Here is a 19,437-nt window from a genome sequence, read left to right on the forward strand (position 1 = left end):
AGTTAAGACTATTTATTCAAAAAAGACAGGATCGGGTCATCAGGTTTACACAGGATCAGGTTACACACAAACAGTCAGGTCGGGGTCCGAGGAACAAAAGAGAGCGATCCTTGCTGTCTCTTCAGGTTTTATACCGGTCCCAGCTCACATTTGAGCCAACCACATCACAGTATGTTCAATGCTTCTTGGCCAATCGTGATCCTTCCTCCTCGGCCTCTGCCCTAGTAAGGAGCTGATCGATTGGTCTTTACCCTTTGTGTGTGCCTATGTGTGGGCGCGTGCGTGTGCGTGTCTGACCATCTGTCGCCAAACCTCCTTGTCTCAGAGGAAGGGCCTAAATGCCCTTGTAGGCCCTCAAGAGAGGTCAACCCTTTATAAAGCTATATATCCGTGTTATGTGTGTTATATGTGTAAAAATATACGACACATCCCCCCTCGGACCACCCAGAGGGTGTTCCGAAACTAAATGATCACATAAAACAAAACAAAAACACAAACCTCACATATCGCAACTAAGAAAATAAAAAATAAAAAATAACAACAACAGACAGAAAAACCATATCAACACCTAACACAAGAAGCACAATAACACAGACCAACCCAGGACCAGTATTAGGAACCCAAAGATATCATGCAAAAAATAGAAACCAACCAATAATAAAAAGAATCTTGAAAATAACAATCACAATTAAACTAAATACAGTCCATCATGCACAAATCAATATAGAAACTTCCAACGACCGATGTTTTCTTTGTCCTTGAAGCGCCAGGGACAGAGGTTACTAGCACGTGAACCCAGTTGGAGAACAGCCTTTACCGCTGTCTCAGATTGATAACACTTTCATAGTCAGGAGCTTCCATTTTCGTTGCGCTAGGAACAGAACCTTGCTCCTAGCTTCGCATAACCACCACATCACTTCTCAACTGACATCAATCACATACGATATAGAAATAGACAAACAATACACAAATAATGACATTCAGTTATCATAACACATAATTCCCCAACAGTAAGCACAGGACAAAGGGAATGCATTAATGCATAGATCTTCACCTCAGATGAGGACTAGTCTTCTGAAATCATGTCTGCTATAATAGGTGCTCCTATCTTAGCAAAATAAGTTTCCCATGCCCCTAAGACCGTTTCCAGCCATGCTATCATCTGCTGTCCATTCCCGTCGTTCCCTTTGATCTGCTGCTTCACTACCCTATTCATAGTCTTTAATCTTTTCCTAACTGGTCGTCGTCCGTCAGTGTCATTGAGGTTCAGGCAGCCGCCTGGTCCCCTCCCACGCTGATCAAGGTCTGGGGAGTCGCCCTCAGCATCATCTGAAGCATGATGCAGGTACTCGCCCGCATCCCCAGTAGCACAGGTGTCCAGGCTTTGGACACTCCCAGGCTGGACCTCCAGACTGTCAACACTCTCTGCTTCGTTGGTTTCTGGTTCATTGGCATCTGGACAGCTTTCCACTGTCCCCTCGGTTTCAGGCACTGCCGCTCCTCCTTCTCAGGTTCTCTGGGGACCTCGGCACCTGTTGGCACAACATCCTGCCTACTCTGTACATCCACCCCCCTGTCCACCACCCGTGGCCCTATTGGGGTAGGGATATGCCCAGACACCACTGGTGTACCCACTCTGATGTTGTTTCTCCAACAGACCCCACATTGACCTAAAGCATGGTCAATCTGTTCCATCAAATATGGACTCCAAAACCCATATTCCTTGGTGATCTTGCGTCTTACCTCCCCCCTAGCCACATGTGCTAATCCATGAGCTTCCCGTATTAACATGCCTATTAAATCTGAGGGTGCTACAACCAACCCCTCATGATTCCTCCATAGACCTGTGTCATCCTGACTGGCCCCCCTTGCTAGCCAAACGTTCTTGTCTAACGTAGTTACTCTACTCTGTAACATCAATAAATCCTCAAGTGTGACCATGCCCTGTAATTGCTTTTCATGTGTGACCAGAAGACCTTTACCTGCCTTGTCTGCTCCTGTAATGGCTTTGGCTGCATCTTCTGCAGCCCTGTTACCTTGTATGACATGTGATGAGTCAGACCTGTGTGTGGCACACTTCACTATGGCTAATTCCTTTGGCTTCATCATGGCTTGTAACAGCTTCATGATCTGTGTGTGATGCTGTATAGGCGTACCATCAGTTCTCTTAAAACCCCGCCCCCTCCATACAGCTCCATTAAAATGACAAACATTATGTGCATAGGCAGAGTCGGTGTACACTGTCACTCTCCGTCCGGTTCCCAAGTTGCATGCTTCTGTGAGGGCAATCAACTCAGCCAACTGAGCCGAGCAAGGCTGAGGAACTGCCTCAGCCTGTTCTACAATAAACTTTGAATTCTGTGCTTTAACTAAGGAATACCCAGCGCACAAAGTTTCTCCTACCCCGTAACAAGACCCATCAACCCAATATTCTATATCAGCTCCCTTTAAAGGCAAAGCTTGTAGGTCTGTTCTATGCTTAATCACTCTGGCTGTCGATGGAATCTGAGCACCGGATGGCATCGTCACCTGACAGCCGTCAGGTGTGCATTTTACTGTACAGTTCAATTGGCATTGAGCATCTTTCCCTAGCAGCCCTGTTGGCGTGTGTTCTGACACAAAGGTTGACAGAGCTGCTCTCTGTCCCTTGTACTCTAAGTCTACAAGCTCAGTTGTAGGAATCAGCTGTTTAATTCCCTCAAATCCGATTGTCTTCACATATTCTCTAGACATAGGGAGGTGCGTGGCGCCTTCAGGCTTCTTTGTCACCACCAGCTGGCACCTCCCACTCGGATCTTCCGGGCACCCCTGTAGGCCAGCTGCTGGGCCTCCGTAAGGGTTCATCACTCCTGGAGCAGGTGTAGCAGGAGGCCAATATCCTCCTCCTTGGCTCCCCCCTGCGCCCCCCTGGGGCCTGTTGTAGCAGGTACAGGCTAGATGTCCATTCTGGTCGCATTGGTAACACGGTTCTAGCATCTTCTTCCCTGCTGCTGTCCATCCCCCTGGTGGTGGTCCTTGGCCAGGCTGGTTGTACATCTGGTATGGAACCGCTTGCACCCCTGGTGGCCCTTGTGGGTATGGATACCCCCCTTGTGGCCCCTGTGGGTAGGACTGGTAAGTAGCAGGATACCCCCCTTGTGGCCCCTGTGAGTAGGACTGGTAAGTAGCAGTCTGCACTCCAGGTGGCTGTTGCTGTGGGGCTAAAGCCTGCACTCTGTATGCTGCGAAGAGCTCTGGATCATAAACTGATGTATTGATATATCTATGAAGTCCTGCCTTCATCAATATTTCCTGCATTGCCTCCAATCCTGCAATAAAGGCTAAGAGTCTTTTCAGGTCTCCCATCGCGGCCTGCGTTCCTGTCAGTCTCACGTCGACCTCAGTAGTCCACGAATGTCCTCCCTCCTCCAGAACTGGGAGTTTCTCCATCACTTCAGACAGATCTGCATGATGCCACGGATGATATTCCATCTTGTTACCCCGAATCAGCACTGGACAGTTCTTTAATGTATTTGATGACCTTCGATGACAATCTTCCTCTTCCTCCCTTTCTCGTTGCTCCTTCAGCCATCTGTGGTGTCTTTTTGCTGTGGCTATCATCTTCCTGACCAGAGCGTGGTAGCCTTCGTCTGCACTGTCGTCATCTCTTGAGTCTTCACGGCCATCTTTGCTGTCATCTCCCTCGTCACTACTGTCGTCCCCTTTTCCCCTTGGCTCCTTCTTGGTCTTTTTCTTCTGGGAATGGTCCTCCAGTGCCTTAGCATATGGAGGGGGACTGGAGACAGGACACATGTCTGTGGATGGAATGTTCAATTTCTGTTCCAGTGTTCTGGCCAATTCATTTTTCTTTTCCGGTTCCATCTGAGCTATTTTCTGTCCCTCTACCTTAAATAGATCTAAAATAGCTAACTCTAACTTGCGTTTCTCTGATCTAATCTTTCCTCTTTGATATGCTTTGTGCACATTGATAAGTATTTCCAATGTTGCAATTATTTGTAAATTAAGGCTGCCCTCTTTCGGCCACGGCTGTTCAATGTATGCCCAACGGCTATTCCATTTCGTAGACATTTTGCTAATTTCCCTAACAAGAGGATTCATTTTTTCCACTACAGCCATAGGGGATAACGTAGCCAACATTCCACTAGGTTCACTAATATCTTTTAACACCTTCGTTGAATTTGACCCCATTCTACTTGCTCAATATGCTGACAATATTCTATATTAGATAAGGTGTACGCTTCTTACAACCCACCTTCCTATTGTCTTGTTTGCTAAACAAATGCTAGTCCAATATAACTGTATTAACCATCCCCACAAAACCCTGCAACTCAGAATAACAGATTTGCCTCTTGTGTATGTCAGTGCAGTATTAACTTAAATCTAATATCTGTGTAAGTACTTTATACTTAAATGTGTTTCCTAATTGTTTATGAATATGTGTCACTTAATTACTCATTCAATACTAATTACAGTTCTGGTCAACACAATTATTAAATCACAAAGGCTGGTCAACACCTAAGTATTCACCGATTTACAAAAACCCTTTTACTGCTTAATTATCAATACAAACTATTCTGCTATTCCTAATCAAAAACTGTGAAAAAGAACTTAACTTGAAATAAAAAGATGTAAAACACGAATATTAATTACAACCTGTAAAGAAATCGACTTGTTATTTGGAAGGAATAAAATGATTAATTATTAATTACAATCTGTAAAGAAATCGACTTGTTATTTGGAAGGAATAAAATGATTAATTATTAATTACAATCTGTAAAGAAATCGACTTGTTATTTGAAAGGAATGCATAATTAATTAGACTTAGTCATTGACACTTCATTGATGTAAACCTGTGAAAGAAAACGTTATCCTTAGACTATTATAAACCAATTGATCAAAGTTTTGTGAAAACAGAAAATGAAATGATCTGAATAATTAATTCAATCAATTTGTAATTAATTAAATTAATTGAAGTAATGTAATATATTACAATCATTTATAACCATCCATTTATTATTGTAAAGGACTATTTCATCGACCTCAGATGGATCATATCAGATGGATGCACTGAGGACCAGTGTTCCAAAATGTCCCGTCGTGTTTTTGTCCACCAGAGGGCAGCAAGCAACCGAAAATGTCTTATCGTGTTCCGTCCACTAGATGGCAGCAAGCAACCGACAATGTCTTATCGTGTTCCGTCCACTAGATGGCGGCAAGCAACCGACTTGCGTATCGATTGCGCATGCGCCAGCTCCTTCGTGTAAAATGGAGTCTATGAATGTTTTAACCGTAACTCTAAACTATTTAAAATACCCCGCTGATCAATTCACTTTATCTCTATCTCTAAATTACTACACAACCTATGTGAAATGAATTTAACTTTATCTGTAAGGGATAAGTAATGAAATTAATCAAATTCAGGTTCCCTTCTAAGGGGATGTTCCACTGTGTGTGTGCGCTTTTTTTGAAAACGAACAGGAGAGGAAGGGAGGGGGAGGGGTAATTACAAGTCTTTTGCCCTTTCTTCTGGGGAAAAACCGCTCCTGTGGGATTAGTCTCACAACATATACTTTGCTTTCCACAATACTGTTATTTTCCACGACACAACAATTTCAAGATTATCTTTCAATGCAATTTAACTATTAGTTACCGAACTAAATCTTATGCTTTTTACACGGTCCCTTCACAGAGATATCTAGGCCTGTGTGTCCGCGTGTCTGCGCGCGTGCCCGAGCGTGCGTGTTATGGCTCCGTTTACACAATGGAAAATGGCGTCTGCTTTTTCTATGACACAGTTCTGAAGAATTGATTTCTTAATCTGCTTCAAATACTGCTCTTACTTACAAAACACACTTACTTTATCAAACAGGAATTCTCATTCCTTACACTCATCAGACTATTTTCTGATGCTTTTTACATTTATCAGCCCACTGGGAAAACGTCTCTCCCTCAGTTTTATGCTAATACCTTGTTCCCAAAACAAGCCTACATGCAGCTCACTCTCTGCTGTACTACAAACACGATATTTTAACGTATCGAACAATCAAATCACTAACACAATTATCAGACTCTGTTCTGATCCAACACACTTATATTCACAAAATACTTAATATTGCCAACCCATCAACCCAACGTCTCAGGTTAATTTTCTGTCGGCAAGGCCTTCACAAAGGACCCTATAACAGTACGTCTTCCTGTTATACCACACACACGATAAAGTATCGTACAATTAAAACGTATTTACAAATACAGGCTTCACAACCCGGCTCTTTGTCTAGCCCCTACCCAATCATATACTTCAAGATTCTTTTGAATATAACTTATCTGAGATTCACAGTCAACTTTGCACACACTTCTACTGCTTGGCCTAGCGGCAATCAACGGGGGAGGGGTCTCTGCAGAAACTTACCTTTGTTGAATTGAAGAGTTGCAAAATGACTGTGAAGAGATTGTTATTTCTGTTCTCCTTCGCTTGGCTCGCCACATATGTAGAATATTTTCTTTGTTTGGTGTGATGAAAAATGATGAAAAGGTCCTGAACAAAGTTAAGACTATTTATTCAAAAAAGACAGGATCGGGTCATCAGGTTTACACAGGATCAGGTAACACACAAACAGTCAGGTCGGGGTCCGAGGAACAAAAGAGAGCGATCCTTGCTGTCTCTTCAGGTTTTATACCGGTCCCAGCTCACATTTGAGCCAACCACATCACAGTATGTTCAATGCTTCTTGGCCAATCGTGATCCTTCCTCCTCGGCCTCTGCCCTAGTAAGGAGCTGATCGATTGGTCTTTACCCTTTGTGTGTGCCTATGTGTGGGCGCGTGCGTGTGCGTGTCTGACCATCTGTCGCCAAACCTCCTTGTCTCAGAGGAAGGGCCTAAATGCCCCTGTAGGCCCTCAAGAGAGGTCAACCCTTTATAAAGCTATATATCCGTGTTATGTGTGTTATATGTGTAAAAATATACGACAGTCTCAAAAGAGAAAAGTAAAAAAATCACTAAAAACAGTGGTTTAGTGATCTAATCACTGCGTGGATGATCTAGTTAGCTCGCTATCCGCTTGTTAAGTCGTGACGTGTTTCCGGGACCCAACGTTGGCTGAGGTGCTGTCTTCGAAATGGAGAAATAATAATTATAATTAATTATATTTATATAGCGCTTTTCCGAGGCTCAAATACCCTGACAATATGGAGAAAACGGGAAAGTGCTGTGTCCCTTGTTGTATGAATAGATCCGAGTCTAAAAAACGATTAAACTGTCATTCTACTGCTGTAGTTCAGAGGTATTCTGGTGCGGAGAATTTCTGGTTTGGACTCGGAAATGGCTAAACGTCACTTTTGACGTCAGGCTTAACAAGTGGATAGCTAATTAACATTAACTTCAAGTATAGTTAACTTACAGTGCACTGTCAGTATAATTTCAGTTAAATGTATGAGATGAGGGCAATTTTGGTCCAAATATAGGTTATTAGAGCTCAGTGAATTTGTATCCAGCAGCTATGCACTCTTGCTATTATAGCTAGCTAGCTAGTATAATGTTACATGCTAATGACGTCATGCACAGATGCACCTCCCAGTTGAAGGAGAAGGGGGTGAGCAGTAGGAGTTTGGGGTTAACAAACATATTTAGAATATTTTAATGTATGCTGCATTACCATGCAAGCATTGAATAGAACTTTAGCTAATATTCATATTTAGTTAATAGTTCTTCCAGTAATTGCAATAACATTGACCACACTGGCATCTTAATAATATTGTTAGCTAGCTAGATAACATTTAAGTTAGCTAATCTGGTGTAATGTATGTGTTATTATGTTAATACTATTATAGGACATATTATGAATTATGTACCTATGGATACTCCATGCCAGGGCCCTCTTCAAGCAAGGCAGCCAGAGAGGAGAGCAGAGGTGGGGGGGTAGTGGTGGTCTAGTAGTGGATAGTGAGTTGGACTTGTGATCGGAAGGTTGCGAGTTCAAATCCCGCCTGAAACCACACCACTACTAGTGTGCCCTTGAGTAAGGCACTTAGCCTTCAGTTACTCCAGGGGGAATGTCCCTGTAATTCGTAATTGTTTGGATAAAATGAATTAAATTTTTAAAAATTAAGAGGTCTTCTTCTTCGGCGTATGGGTAGTTGTTTTTCCTCTCCACTCCACCAGGCTCGGGGCCGAGGGGCTACCCTTTTACCACCCCGAGACCTGGTTGAGGGGCTCACCCGGGCTATATTTCTGGACACCCCTCCAGAAGCCACGTCATCGTCTCGTCATCTAATACCGACAGACCATGCATCCCGTTGGGTGGGTGGTACACCGGGCAATCCAGGATAATATGGTCTGCGGTTTGGTCCTCTGCGCCACACTCGCACGACGCATTTGGGGCCAAGCCCCATCTGTGCATTGATGAGCGGAAACGCCCGACGCCGGTCCGGAGACGATTGAGCCTCACCCAGGATAGCCTTGGCAAGTCCATCCCGAGGGGCTCAGCGCCGGCGACTGGGATGTGGTCGCGGAGTTTGGAGGTGTTAGCCTCCCACTCCGCGCGCCACATATAATCCGCCCATCCTGCCGCACTGATGTTGAGATCTCTGCATTGCTGCCTGAGATCCTGTGCGGCAGGCACAAATGGGTGTCTCGACTTGAGACGCCGGGAGGGCTCCGCTGTTATAGTGAGCCTATCATGGAGCAGATGGTTATTAAGCTCCGCGGCCCGGCAGGCGAGACGTGCTGTGGCTCCCATGCGGCGGAGGCCTGCGGGCTGGATGCCTGCTAGGATGGGAAGGTTGTCCACGGGGGTAGGACGCAGGCATCCTGTCACAATGCGCAAGGCTTCGTTTATAGGCGAGTCGATGAGGCGGGTGTGGGCACTGCGACACCATACTGGGGCGCAGTATTCACTAGTTGAATAAACGAGGGCTAGGGCTGCCGTGCGCAAGGTCCTTGCGCCGGCGCCCCAGCCCGAGCCAACCAGTCGCCTCATCAACGCCACACGAGCTGTTAACTTCTTGCGCAGTGACTCGAGGTGTCGGCGAAACGTGAGCGTCCTGTCCAATGTCACGCCGAGATAGATTGGCTCAGCGGAACATGGCAGGGGAGTTCCATCTAGGTGTACTCTAAGCTCACGTTTAGCCTCCCTGTTGTTAAGGTGGAAGGCAGCCGACACCGTCTTTGCCTCGCTAAGCTTCAATCTCCATTTCCGGAAGTATGCCACTAGTGTCTGCATGTCCTGGCTCAGAATCCCCTCCACAGACTGCCAATTTCCAGCAGAGTACACCACTGCGAGGTCGTCTGCGTAGGCGTACTTCCGCGAGAGTGTGTTGGGCAGGTCATAGGTATAGATATTATAGAGGAGGGGGGCCAGGACCGATCCCTGAGGGACGCCGTTCTTAAGGCGTCGAAGCCTGCTTAGCTGTCCGCGACCGGTGGTGAGGGTAAAGCTGCGGTTACGGATGAGCTCCATGATCATTCTGACCATGTGCCTGTCCGGCAGCAGGCGGAGCAGCTTGCAGGAGAGGCCGCGATGCCATACGGTATCGTAGGCAGCCGTCAGGTCTATAAAGACGGCCCCGGCCTTCTTTTTTGCCGAAAAGCAATCCTCGATGTCTTGAGTCATAAGGGTGACTTGATCTACGGTCGACCTCCCGCGTCGGAACCCGGCCTGCTCACGTGGGAGCAGCGGGTCGACAATTGGTTCGATGCGGGCGTAGATGAGACGCTCGAGGATCTTGAAGGGGATGCATAACAGAGAGATGGGACGGTAACTCTTAGGGTCCCCTTCAGGCTTATTCGGTTTAGGGATCGCAACAACTAGGGCTCTTCGCCAGATTTTGGGGATCTTGAGTTGGCGCAAACAGGAAGTGAGGAACGCTCTCAGCCAGGACTTCAAGGCGGGTGCGGCATGGAGAATAAGCTCCGGGCAGATGGAATCAGGCCCCGGAGCTTTCCCTGGCTTTAGATGCTGGAGGGCAGCAGCGAACTCCTCCGGGGTGAATTCACCGGAGATGTAGTCACTGCTAGGTGTTGGGGCCCTCCAGAGGTCTGACACTTCTTTTGCCACAAGTCGAGACGACTCGCGGTCTTTGCCCTCGTATGACCCACTTTTCACAAATTGTGATGCGATTTTATTTGCAGAGATGGGGCAGTGACGGGGGGAGTGTCTGGACCTACCAGTGAGATTGTTCATGATACTCCATGCCTTACGGCTGGAGTGCGAGAAGTCGATGGAGTCAATGGCCTCCTCCCAGCGCTCCTGTCTTTTACGGCTGAGTCTTGACAGCAAGGCTGTTGCGAGCCTGTCCGACTCAGCTCCTGCAGGGGCCTGGAGGAAAGCACAGTGGAGCTTCTCACACTCCTCATCCCAACACGGTTTGTAGCTAATGCGACGTCCGCGTGGGATGGATTTTTTTGCCGCTTTCACCAACATGCCACAGAAGTCCCGGTACGCCTCATCCACGTTGTTAGAGTTAGGCGATGGGAGGTGCCTTGTGGATTTGTTGGTAAGGAGGCGGAAGCGTTTCCAGTCGGCCTTTCGGAAGTTCCACCGTTTCACTGGCTCACTCGGAACAAGGTTAACGAGTTTGGCCGTTGTTATCAGTGAGGGTCGATGTTGAGACCTCGGGAACTTTCCTAGCACACGTCTATCGGGGAGCCGGTTGTCAGCGCTGGCACTCGCGAATGCCAGGTCAGGGTTCGTCCCAGTGTTCCAACGACCGGAGCGGAAGCTGGCTGCGCCCTTGGGGTCGTACAACAGGGCCAGGCTGTTATTAGCTGCCCAGACAGCCAGGTTCTCTCCGTCGGGTGAGTTGGTGCGGTAGCCCCAGTCTTCATGCTGGCAATTGAAGTCACCAGCATAGATACAGGGGTGGGGGAACACTGGTAGACACACTGGTGTGATTCGCGAGGGTGGAGGTTTGTAGACGTTGATGATTTTTAGACCGGCAACGTCCACGCACAGCCACTCAATCTCCGAGTCAGCCGGGGATTGGTCAGCGAGAGTCCAGCTCAACCTTTGTTGGACAAACGTGGCGAGGCCATGCTTCCTGCTCAGGGTAGACCCAGCTAGCTCAAAGTTTGGTAGAACTAGCTTGTCTGCTGATATGCAGTGGGTCTCCTGGAGGAGAATGACGAGGGCCTTGGTGGTATTGGCCAGGTGTTCGATGACGTCGATCTTACTGGGGGTTAGTCCTTCGGTGTTCAGCTGCAGTATTCTGGGTTCGAGGTCAGCAGACCTCTCCCCCGGCTGCTGCCGAACACCAGCCCGGGTGAGGGGCCCTGGTTGGCAAACTTTGTTTCGCTTCTTGCTTTTGGCAGTCATTAGCTACTTACGGGGGGCACCACGAGAAGGTGTTTGCCACGCCACATCAACATGCACGGATGCTGAGTGCTCTCTATTCGCTTGTCTAGCTTTAGAGACCCCAATTAAGAGGTAAAGAGGCAGAAGAAGAAGAGCTATAAGTAACAAAGGACAATGACAGCAGCACAGCAAGTTGGCTTCATCACTAGATTTTAAGGATCTTATTAAAGATTTTGCTACTAAGAAGGCCCAGCGTTTAGCTTTGATTTGATTTGATCTCTTTACTCCTATCTTGAATCGTTGTGCATTAGGCTAGATATAGTTTTTAGCTCTCCAGGTATACTATTCCACAGTACTGCCGCAGTGTAAAAATAAAAATCTTCCCATTTCACATTCAATTTCGCTGGCACCAAGTCTGTGTTGCTCCCTCTTGTATAAGACACGTTTGTCTTTGTGTGAAACAAGCAATGCTGAGTCAGTAAATATCTCTCTGCTGTAATTCTTCATTGATCTAATCCTGACAGTATTATGGCCAACGGATCTTTACAAGATCTACATTTATTTAGACACAATACCACCCCATTAAAATTATATTTTTATTTTTTATTATAGATTTATACTTTTATACTTGGGTTCCAATCTTCATTTAATTATACTTTTGTCCTTGTGTTGTTCAAGTCTTAATTTAATAAGTTAAAGAATGTTGAGATTTCTTTGCTGAATTGTTGATTCCTGTATTAACTGTAATTTTAAATTACATTTACAAAAGATGTCCATCATTGGATTTCTTGCAGTGCATCAATAGTTCATCAACTTCAACTGGGTTTAGGTTGATGGGTGGTTTAGGTGGGGGGGCCCAAAATGATATTCTGTCATGGGGCCCAGAATCTCTAGCGGCGCCCCTGCTCCTGAGACACCAGGTTCCCCCTATACTATGTCTCCTAAGATTTATACTTTGCGGGGTAATGGTGGTCTAGTGGATAGTGAGTTGGACTTGTGATCGGAAGGTTGTGAGTTCAAATCCCACCTGAAACCACACCACTACTAGTGTGCCCTTGAGTAAGGCACTTAGCCCTCAGTTACTCCAGGGGGAATGTCCCTGTAATTCGTAATTGTAAGTCGCTTTGGATTAAAAGCGTCTGCAAAATTTATTAAAATTACTTCCCCCCTTGTACTGTGTTTAAAAAATATATATATCTTTCTTGTTGTATCACAACAACGGTATTTCTCTTCCTGCTACGACTGGATGATTCACTTGCTTAGTCCAATATATTGATTGTAAGTTGCTTTGGAATAAGGCGTCTGCTAAATGCCAAAAATGTAAAATGTTGTGTTGTCTGCGTAGCAGTGGTAGAAGAAACCGTGTGAGGAAATTACAGAGCCAAGAGATTTAGTATAGGGAGAACAGTAAGGGCCCTAGGTCAGAGCCCTGTGGGACCCCAGTGGTGAGGGCTTGTTGAGAGGACAGTGATCCTCTCCATGTCACCTGGTAAGAGCAGTCAGCCAGGTAGGATGCAAACCAGGAGACTGCAGAGGCAGAAAAACCAAGTTCTGCGAGGGTGAATGCCATTCAATTAATATTAAAACAGCCACATTTGGGTTTTAAAGTTTATTAGATGTTCAATCATTGTTGATCATAATGCAAATGTATTATCTGATGCTTTCTGAAAGGTAATTTTATCTGTGTAGTTTGTATGCAAGAACAAACACAATGCTCTGTATTTTCCTTGAGGATTTTGTATCTGTTTCTTTGTTTGGTCTTGGTCTGTCTGTCTGTCTGTATGTATGTATGTATGTATGTATGTATGTATGTATGTATGTATGTATGTATGTATGTATGTATGTATGTATGTATGTATGTATGTATGTATGTATGTATGTATGTATGTATGTATGTATGTATGTATGTATGTATGTATGTATGTATGTATGTATGTATGTATGTATGTATGTATGTATGTATGTATGTATGTATGTATGTATGTATGTATGTATGTATGTATGTATGTATGTATGTATGTATGTATGTATGTATGTATGTATGTATGTATGTATGTATGTATGTATGTATGTATGTATGTATGTATGTATGTATGTATGTATGTATGTATGTATGTATGTATGTATGTATGTATGTATGTATGTATGTCTGTCTGTCTGTCTGTCTGTCTGTCTGTCTGTCTGTCTGTCTGTCTGTCTGTCTGTCTGTCTGTCTGTCTGTCTGTCTGTCTGTCTGTCTGTCTGTCTGTCTGTCTGTCTGTCTGTCTGTCTGTCTGTCTGTCTGTCTGTCTGTCTGTCTGTCTGTCTGTCTGTCTGTCTGTCTGTCTGTCTGTCTGTCTGTCTGTCTGTCTGTCTGTCTGTCTGTCTGTCTGTCTGTCTGTCTGTCTGTCTGTCTGTCTGTCTGTCTGTCTGTCTGTCTGTCTGTCTGTCTGTCTGTCTGTCTGTCTGTCTGTCTGTCTGTCTGTCTGTCTGTCTGTCTGTCTGTCTGTCTGTCTGTCTGTCTGTCTGTCTGTCTGTCTGTCTGTCTGTCTGTCTGTCTGTCTGTCTGTCTGTCTGTCTGTCTGTCTGTCTGTCTGTCTGTCTGTCTGTCTGTCTGTCTGTCTGTCTGGCTCTCTGTCAGTCGGTCTGGCTGTCTGTCCGTCCATCCATCCGTCTGTTTGTTTCAGTGTTTTGTGTCAGTGGCTTTCATATTGCTTTGATTCAAAGTGTTGTTGTTCATCGACTGATTTTTTGCATTTGCATTGTGTACGTTGCAGCTTTGTGGGTATTGTATTTTCTGTGATGAACTGGTTGTATTATTGATTGCAATGTTCTACTAACCAACCAATGGTTCCTCAGCCAAACCTGTGACGTTTAAACAAGAGCTGAAGAGCCAGGAGGCTGAGGAGGGGGGCAGTGTTACCCTGCACTGTGAGCTCTCTAAACCTGGGGTCTCTGTGGAATGGAGGAAAGGAACACAGGTGTTGACGTCTGGAGAAAAGTACCAGATGAAGCAGAAAGCTTCTGTGAGTGAACTCCTGATCAGCAAAGTGTTGCCAGAGGACAGTGGAGACTACAGCTGTGTGTGTGGAGACCAGAAGACTGCTGCCAGTCTCCAGATTAAGGGTAGGAGAGGGTTGTCTCACTTACTGTTGTACATTCAGAACCACTTTGTCCCCGCAACCATCAGTGGTATATCCTGGTATTACTGTTTCAAATGCCATTCAATTCATTTTCAAACAGTCACATTTGGGTTTTAAAGTTATTACATGTTCAATCATTGTTGATCATAATGCTAATGTATTCTCTGATGCTTTCTGAACAATTATTTTAAATGTGTAGTTTGTATGCAAGAACAAACACAAGGCTCTTTGTTTTCCTTGAGGATTTCATGTCTGTTTCTTTGTTTGGTCTCGGTCTGTCTGTCTGTCTGTCTGTCTGTCTGTCTGTCGTTCAGTTGGTCGGTCTGTCTGTCTGTCTGTCGGTCGTTCAGTCTGTCTGTCTGTCTGTCTGTCGGTTGGTCGGTCGGTCTGTCTGTCTGTCTGTTTCAGTGTTTTGTGTCAGTGGCTTTCATATTGCTTTGATTCAAGGTGTTATATTGTTGTTAATTGACTGAATGTTTGCATTTGCATTGTGTACGTTGCAGCTTTGTGGGTATTATATTTTCTGTGATGAACTGGTTGTATTATTGATTGCAATGTTCTACTAACCAACCAATGGTTCCTCAGCCAAACCTGTGACGTTTAAACAAGAGCTGAAGAGCCAGGAGGCTGAGGAGGGGGGCAGTGTTACCCTGCACTGTGAGCTCTCTAAACCTGGGGTCTCTGTGGAATGGAGGAAAGGAACACAGGTGTTGACGTCTGGAGAAAAGTACCAGATGAAGCAGAAAGCTTCTGTGAGTGAACTCCTGATCAGCAAAGTGTTGCCAGAGGACAGTGGAGACTACAGCTGTGTGTGTGGAGACCAGAAGACTGCTGCCAGTCTCCAGATTAAGGGTAGGACAGGGTTGTCTCACTTACTGTTTACATTCAGAACCACTTTGTCCCCGCAACCATCAGTGGTATATCCTGGTATTACTGTTTCAAATGCCATTCAATTCATTTTCAAACAGTCACATTTGGGTTTTAAAGTTATTAGATATTCAATCGTAATGCCACTTTATTATTTGGTGCTTTCTGGAAAGTAATTTTATCTGTGTAGTTTGTATGCAACAACAAACACAATGCTCTGTATTTTCCTTGGGGATTTTGTGTCTGTTTTTTAGTTTTGTCTTGGTCTGTCTCTCTGTCTGTCTGTCTGTCTGTCTGTCTGTCTGTCTGTCTGTCTCTCTGTCTGTCTCTCTGTTTGTCTGTTTCAGTGTTTTGTGACAGTGGCTTTCATATTGCTTTGATTGTGTTATATTGTTGTTGATTGACTGAATGTTAACAATTGCATTGTTTACCTTGCAGCTTTGTGGATATTGTATTTTCTGTGATAAACAGATTCTGGTTGTATTATTGATTGCAATGTTCTACTTACCCACCAATGAATCAGCCCAATAGGGATGTACCCGAATACGTTATTTGGAAAAGCACAAATAATGAATGAATGAATGAATGAATGAATGGACTTTATTGTCATTGCTACAGTACAGGTACCAAACAACGAAATTTAGGAGGGGTCAGGAAACATATACATGCGATGGAAACATATACAGATTCTACCCGAAGTTGCTCGTTATTATATATTTAAAAAAAAAGCCTTGATTGACATGTCTGTGCGTCAGTCATTATTTTTCTTCAAATCGATTCATACAACATAGGACTCTGATTTCACTAACTAGTCGTTACATTTACTACACATCTTTGAAAAGTGATCGCTATTCAGTATCCGTCCCCACCGAGTCAGTGCTGCCTTGATGCGAAATTCTTGTAGTAATTCACCTTTACCTAGTGAACTGCAGTAAGGTTAAGACATCAAGAAATGCGAAGGCAGCATTATTGGAATTTAAGATTATTCCCTGAAGGATTCCTAACTGAAAGAAATGTTTCTATATATCTTTACTGTAAATAGTTTATATTTCCAATGCAAAACAGAATATTTCGATTGATGAAAAAAAAAATTGGGTTTCTGTTCAATGTCCCCCAGTTAAAGATGAACCGTACAGTATGAGGATGTGGAAATATACTTCATAATTAATTATATGGCTATATAATAATGTTGTATTATACAGTAATTAATTTAACGAATTAATTCATTATTTTTGGTATAAACTACTCCTATTTAGGTCTTCTATCTGAATACAGATAAAGATACAGAGAATGTTGTAGGTTGAACAGATACAGACAGATAATGACATCTCTGTACACCCCTACAGCCCAGCCTGTGACCTTCAAACAAGAGCTGAAGAGCCAGGAGGCTGAGGAGGGGGGCAGTGTTACCCTGCACTGTGAGCTCTCTAAACCTGGGGTCTCTGTGGAATGGAGGAAAGGAACACAGGTGTTGACGTCTGGAGAAAAGTACCAGATGAAGCAGAAAGCTTCTGTGAGTGAACTCCTGATCAGCAAAGTGTTGCCAGAGGACAGTGGAGACTACAGCTGTGTGTGTGGAGACCAGAAGACTGCTGCCAGTCTCCAGATTAAGGGTAGGAGAGAGCCGTTCCATTCAGCGTTGCATTTGCCACTAAATGTGACAGAAGCTGGTGAAACCAGTAACAAGCCGCCAACCATTCAAAATGTTCGGTCCTTTATTCAGCAAAAATTAAATACGTTTTAATGTTGTTGAAAATCAATGACACACTTGCTAGTCATGCCAAAACATTGCAATGCAATGGAGTAATCCCCACTACTCTACACTAACTAGGTAGTAGTGGGGGTTACTTGCCGAATTCATTGCATTGCAATATCTTGGCTTGACTAGCGAGTGTGTCACTGATTTTCAACGTTAACATTCATTGAATTTTTTGGGAATAAAAGTCAGAAAGGTGCGTTGGTTGCCGACTTGTTCCTGGTTTTACCAGCTGCTGTCACAAATATACTGTCATTGAATAACACTGATATGTCAAACATACAGTGCCCTGTAGAATTAATAGGACAGTGAAGCATTGTTTCCTCCTTTTGGCTCTATATTCCAAGATTTGGATTGTAAATCAAACAATTACTATTGTTACCATTAAACCATTCCTTGAAGTAGATATCCTCAGCTTTTATTTGATGCCATTTGTGTACATATTGGTTTCACTATTTAGAAATGATAACACTTTTTTATACATACACAAGTAATGGGTATCTTCTCTGGTGATGGTCTGCCAGGCCTGTACTGTAACCATGGTGATGGTCTGCATATAAAAGCTGATAATCTTTACTTTAACCTCAGTAATTGTGTGATTCCAAATCCTTACTTTTGAAGCATAGAGCCAAAAGACATCACTGTCCCATCACTGATTGTACCATACATATTTGTTCATACATAAGTTAATTCTAAAAGTACGTTCCTCTAACATGTTTGCAGGGGAAGTGTTTTCTTGTGCTGTATGTTGTTTTGAATCATTGTTTCTCTGTCTTTTTTTGTCTCTTTTTTTAAAGTAATTTTTTTCTGAGTGGGGCAGTCCCACTCATTTTTTAAATGTTATTGACAGATACAGTAGAGATTTAGACAGGAAGGATGGGTGAGAGAGACAGGAGGGATGACATGCAGGATATGTCCCCTGCCGGATTCGAACCGGGGACCCTGCGGTTACATGGTCAACGCTTAACCCGCTACGCCACCTAAGCGCCCTGTCTTTGTTATTTGTCCTCTTAAGTCCTTGCATTCAGAAAAGTGAAAGGGAGTCATACAGTACATGAAACAAATTATTTTTGATGATGATGATGATGATGATGAAGAACTCGTTTCTACAGTATTAGGACAACTAATATCACCTTGATGCATTAGAACTGCAGAATTGTGATTTTTCATATTTTATTTCATCCATCTTATGAGTAGTGTCCTTTTATCCCTTTTTTCACAAGTCATAAGAAGTACTCATTATTTTGAGATAATTGATGATATGAATTCCACTGCTGCTGGGTGTGAGTCTTTCCAACAACATAGCACTGAGAGGTGAATATAACGTTAGTCCTGTTGTTGGCCTTTTACATCCCACCTCATAGTTGGACATTTTTTCTTGTAGCTCTGAAGCCATCAGCTCATGTTACCCCAAAACCAGAACCTGAGAAGCAGGAGAACAAACAGGGGGGAGAAGGTACAGTAGGCAAAGAAGTGGAAGTGGAAAACTGTTTGGGTGACTTATTTAACTTACCGTGTGTTCAGTCTGTCCTGCCAGTTGGTTCTGCTTCTTCTTGTTGGTGTGATCCAGATGAATACCGCAGTTCTAGTGGAAGTCACTATGCTAAACGTTCTTTGTTTTGAACTCCTCACAGTTGGTACCTAACCTTTCTGTAGCTTGTTGTTGTCTGTTGCTCTTCAAAGGGGTGATATTGTTTGGATCAAAGTTGTCAGGAGCTCCCTGTCTCTGTGCAGATCTCTGTTGTTTTGTTCGATGTCAAGCCACATGTTGTGAAGGCTTAATCATGTTGCTTAATCATGTTGCTTGCTAGGAACATTGCTCCTGGTTGTCAAAAACCTTGATGTGAGACTTGTGTGGTCCATTCCTCTGTTGGCTGTTATTCAGTGACATTCCATGTTGCTGGGTGGTGGAGAACATGTATGATGTCACACTCTCCGCCAACATCAGAGCATGAAGCCAACTGGACGAGATGTTTGTTAGTGTGATGATTTCAGGATCGGTGCCCATTCCAATTTCAGTGAACTCGATGCAAGAAATCTCAAATGTAATTCCCAATCACATGGCATTCAGTATAAACAAGAAAAAAAAAAGTGGGACGAAATAAACACAACAGTTGGTCCAGTTGGCTTTAGCTCTGCTGTGATGATAGTGGAAGTGAGAGACATCTCCACAGTTGTGTATTCTAAGTGGGTTGTTCTGTTGTACTTTAGCGCTCAAGCCTTCTGCTACTCCAGTCACTCCAAAACAGGAAGCCCAGAAACAGGAGACCAAAGAGGCACAAGGTAGGGAAGGAAAAGGTGGTGAGCATTGAGCAATCTGGCTAACTGCCTTAAACCTTGCTATTTGAATAATGACTCTCCCATTGCCCTCGTTCATTCAGTTACCTTATGGTACATCTGTTC

At 44.2% G+C, this 19,437-nt stretch overlaps 1 protein-coding gene across 1 annotated transcript in view; it reads left to right on the plus strand.

Annotated features, from left to right (window-relative positions):
• Positions 1 to 19,437, plus strand: part of obscnb (obscurin, cytoskeletal calmodulin and titin-interacting RhoGEF b) — a gene marked incomplete at both ends in the record, with an annotated part of 121,911 nt that overhangs the window by 36,857 nt on the left and 65,617 nt on the right. Inside the window, 3 exons of the mRNA XM_080546549.1 lie at positions 14,128 to 14,394; positions 14,997 to 15,263; positions 16,625 to 16,891. Coding sequence (XP_080402675.1) covers positions 14,128 to 14,394; positions 14,997 to 15,263; positions 16,625 to 16,891 — 801 coding nt within the window. The remainder of the gene's footprint in view (positions 1 to 14,127; positions 14,395 to 14,996; positions 15,264 to 16,624; positions 16,892 to 19,437) is intronic.

This window comes from Nansenia antarctica (assembly GCF_963989245.1).
Source record: "Nansenia antarctica genome assembly, chromosome: 16".
Classification (NCBI taxonomy): domain Eukaryota; kingdom Metazoa; phylum Chordata; class Actinopteri; order Argentiniformes; family Microstomatidae; genus Nansenia; species Nansenia antarctica.